The sequence below is a fragment of the Echinops telfairi genome, unplaced genomic scaffold (assembly GCF_000313985.2).
Source record: "Echinops telfairi isolate 266 unplaced genomic scaffold, ASM31398v2 ScPeMD7_7459;HRSCAF=8497, whole genome shotgun sequence".
Taxonomy (NCBI): domain Eukaryota; kingdom Metazoa; phylum Chordata; class Mammalia; order Afrosoricida; family Tenrecidae; genus Echinops; species Echinops telfairi.
Genome location: NW_022111359.1, coordinates 2872852 through 2876635, shown reverse-complemented (window position 1 = coordinate 2876635; position 3784 = coordinate 2872852). Strand labels below are relative to the sequence as shown.

At 62.7% G+C, this 3784-nt stretch overlaps 1 protein-coding gene across 1 annotated transcript in view; it reads left to right on the top strand.

The window, feature by feature from the left end:
* Positions 1-3784, top strand: part of LMNB2 (lamin B2) — a 34203-nt gene that overhangs the window by 21021 nt on the left and 9398 nt on the right. Inside the window, exons 5-7 of the mRNA XM_013007666.2 lie at positions 2491-2627; positions 2771-2927; positions 3185-3310. Coding sequence (XP_012863120.1) covers positions 2491-2627; positions 2771-2927; positions 3185-3310 — 420 coding nt within the window. The remainder of the gene's footprint in view (positions 1-2490; positions 2628-2770; positions 2928-3184; positions 3311-3784) is intronic.

Here is a 3784-nt window from a genome sequence, read left to right as displayed (position 1 = left end):
CCCAGCTTCTCGAGAATATAAAAACCATCGGACTGGTTTGGCGAGTAACAGGCAGTTCAGGGGAGCATTGCCGAGAGCCCTCTGCGCCTGCACCTGTTTCCCTGGTGACCCTCCTTGGACACAGGCAGGCCCCGTCACAGCAGCGGAGGGGCCTGGCAGTGCCGTTGGCAGAGGAAGGGCCTGGCAATCTGTGGCTGTGGCACCTGTGACATGGGGTTGGCGAGTCTGAATCGCGGGCACACAGGGTGAACTCGTGTCCTCGCCTGACGGGCGTCAGACCAGTGTTCTGACCCCGCACCCCAGGCAGGCCGTTGTGCATACGCTGCGCGCGCGCGCACACACACACACACACACAAGAGTATTGGGTGGCTGGACCACATCCTGTCTACCCATCACCCATCAGGCATGTAGGCTGTTTCCAGGGAGCCTGGAGGTGTGAGGTGTGGTGAGCTAGGTATGGGCCTGCTCCGTGCAAGGCCAGCAGTTCGAAACCACCGGTCTCTCCTTCGGAGAGAGACAGGACTTCCTACTCCCATGAAGAGTTACAGGGGCGGGTCTGCCTTGTCCTGTAGGGTCGCCAAGAGCTGTTGAGGTCTTTCGGGGGCTGTTTCTGCCATTTGGCGATTGTGACAGCTGCAGCCGTGGACGCAGGCAAGCAGGTGGCCTCCCCCTGTGACCAGAGCCCAGCATAGGTGCGCAGGGGCTGAGTTGCTGGGTCACGTGGCCCCTCTGGGTCTAACCCATGGGGGACTTGCGCACTTGCCCCAGGACAGTGTGTCTGAGCACAGAGGGTGCCCAGCCCTGTGCTGAGCTACTGAGAGCCATGCAGTGGCCCCAGGGCCCCCGCTGGAGACACGGTCATGGCAGCGTGGGTGAAGGCAGGACGGGGCTGGTCGGGGTGCACCCAGGGTGAATGGGGGTCTGTTTGAAGTGCCTGGCTCGTGCGGTCACCAGCTGTGGTGGCAGTGGAGACCCACCCCCTCGCCACACACACACACACCCCAGGTGGTCCTGAGCCAGCATGTTTGTCTGCTGCCTGATGAGTCCACTGCCTGGCCCCAGCTGCCCCAGCTGTCCCAGCCCCTGTGAGCACACGGCAGCTGTGCCGAGGTGGGGCCCTGACCCCAACCCCCAGCGAGCCAGCAGGCAGATGGCACGGCACATGGCCCCGCTGCCTGTGATCAGCCCTCTCCTTCCCTGTGCAGTGGAGAGTGGGATGAAACCTGAGCCCAGCAGTGGATGGCCCCGCCTGGCTGCAGGACCTCCATGGGCACTGAGTGGGGGAGAGTGGGGACGGGCAGAGTCCCCTTAAGCCAGTGTCCCGTCTCGTCTTTAACTGTGAGAGGCACCAGCATCGTAGAGCAGTGTGGTTGCCACTGTGTGTGTGTGTGTGTGTGTGTGTGTGTGTATGTATGTCTGGGGCGGGGCTCCCTTGTGTGTTGGCCCAGCGAGGCTGGCCGGGGAGGGGGACATCCTTCCAGGCCACTTGCAGCCAAGGAGGTTGTGACTGGGGACTGGCCGGGGTGGCCACCCCCTCCTTCCAGGTCCCACGAGGGCTGGGAATCAGAGGCCCCGAAGTCCCTGCTGGGTGTCTTGGTGTCACCAAGACAGAGCCACTGGGCAGGGGGCTGAAAACTGCAACGACCCAGCCCCTGGCCCTGCAGCCCAGAGCTAGGGACGCGTAGTGCCCAGTTTTGTCAAGAGCAGTGCTTCTAAAGTGGGCCATGCTTCAACCCCCACCCGGGGGCTGCTCTAGAATGATTGGGGGCATGGTGCTGCAAAAGCAGATAGCTGCACTGTATCTCAGATTGGGGCTCTAGTACAAATGTTTCATTGCTGGGCGGGAGGGGTGCGGGGTCATTGTTAGGGGGTGAGAGGCCTGGTGGTGTAGTGGGTACGTGTTGGGCTGAGATCCGCAAGGCTCTTGGTGTGAAGCCAGCAGGCGCTCTGAAGGAGAAAGATGGGGCTTTCTGCTTCCGGGACAGTCACAGCATCGGGTGCGCGGGAGCAGTCTCAGCCCTGGGCTCCTGGGTCAGCCACGACTTGGTTTCCTAGAGGCCAGATAGGTCTGGGAACCTGTGCTCTAGAGGCTTTCAGGGCGGGGCCGCCTCCTGCTGGTGGCCGTTGGCTTGGTGGCTGCCCTTCCACATGACAGTCCACTCCGTGGTCTCTTCTGCTGAGTCTAAGTTCCCCACTCACAGACTTCAGACCTACCCTGCCACAGTGTGGCTGCTGAGCTAGCTGGTGACAACTGTCAGAACCCTAGACCCAAATACACATGTGGTCACGGGTACTGGGATTAGAACACCACACTGCCTCTGGAGGCCTCGTTGTGGCTGTGCCAGGTTGGGACCACCTGGTGTGCACGAGCCACCTTCTGCCCTGGGTGACGGGGAGCACCAGCCACTGGCTGGTGACCACCGAGCCCATTGGGAGGAAGATGCATCTCTCGATCCCTCATTCTCCCTCTGCATCTGCCCGTCCCCCCAGGTGAGTGGGATCAAGGTGCTGTACGAGGCGGAGCTGGCAGACGCCCGCAGGGTCTTGGACGAGACGGCCCGGGAGCGCGCCCGGCTGCAGATTGAGATTGGGAAGCTGAGAACTGAGCTGGAGGAAGCCAGCAAGAGGTGAGTGCCTCCTGTGGGGGTGGGGAGCTGCTGGGCCCCGATGACTCCCCAGTCCCCAGATGTCCCTTCTGAACTGCTTCTACCTGGCCTGCCTGCCGGCACAGTCCAGTGTCCGGTATGCTGATCCGACTTCTGCCTTCTAGCGCCAAGAAGCGGGAGGGCGAGCTCACAGTAGCCCAGGGCCGTGTCAGGGACCTGGAATCCCTGTTCCATCGCAGCGAGGCGGAGCTGGCTGCTGCCCTCAGCGACAAGCGCAGCCTGGAGAGCGACGTGGCCGACCTGCGGGCCCAGCTCGCCAAGGTGGGCCGGGCAGTGCCCAGTGTCTGACTGAGGCTCAGCTCAGCTGGGTGGGAAGGGAGGGGGAGAGAAACAGAGGGAGGGAGGGAGAGAGAGAGAGAGAGTGTGTGTGACTGAGGATGTCTGGTGGATGGGGCTCCAGCTGACAGCCTTCCTCTCTGTGTCTGTGGACTGAGGCGGTCCCTGGACAAGGGCTTGTGTGTATGTGAGTGGATGGGGCAGCTGGCAGCCTTCCTCTCTGTGTCCCTGGTGCCACGCAGGCGGAGGACGGCCACAGCGTTGCCAGAAAGCAGCTGGAGAAGGAGACGCTGATGCGGGTGGACCTGGAGAACCGCTGCCAGAGCCTGCAGGAGGAGCTCGACTTCCGCAAGAATGTGTTTGAGGAGGTGAGGGTCCCTGCTCAGGAGCCACCCACGGCAGAGATGCACGGGACCCTTGCGTCTGAAACCAGGGAGTAGGCAGGGCCCAAACCCCTCTGCCAGCCCTGGGACGGGCAGACCCTCCTGGCTGCCCCAGCGTCTGTGGTGCCCGTTGCCCAGTCTCTGTCTCTGCTGGCAGTGGCCTCTCTGGCCGCCGGGTGTAGTGTCCACTAGACAACCCGGTGGGCCCTCCTTTCATGTGCTCAGAAGCTTTTCCAGATGAGGTCACACGCTCAGGTGCTGGGGGTGTCCAGTCACCCCACTGCAGGGATTTCCTTATCAGCTGGAGGATCACGGCCCACCTCTCCCCCAGCTTTCCAGCCCTCGAGGTTTCCTGCTAACCACCCCTGCCCCCACCCTGTTGACACCCTGCTTTCTGAGGCCTGGTGCCTGGCTTGCTTAGGTGTGGCAGCGTGGGCCGGGAGTCCCCACTGTGTGGAA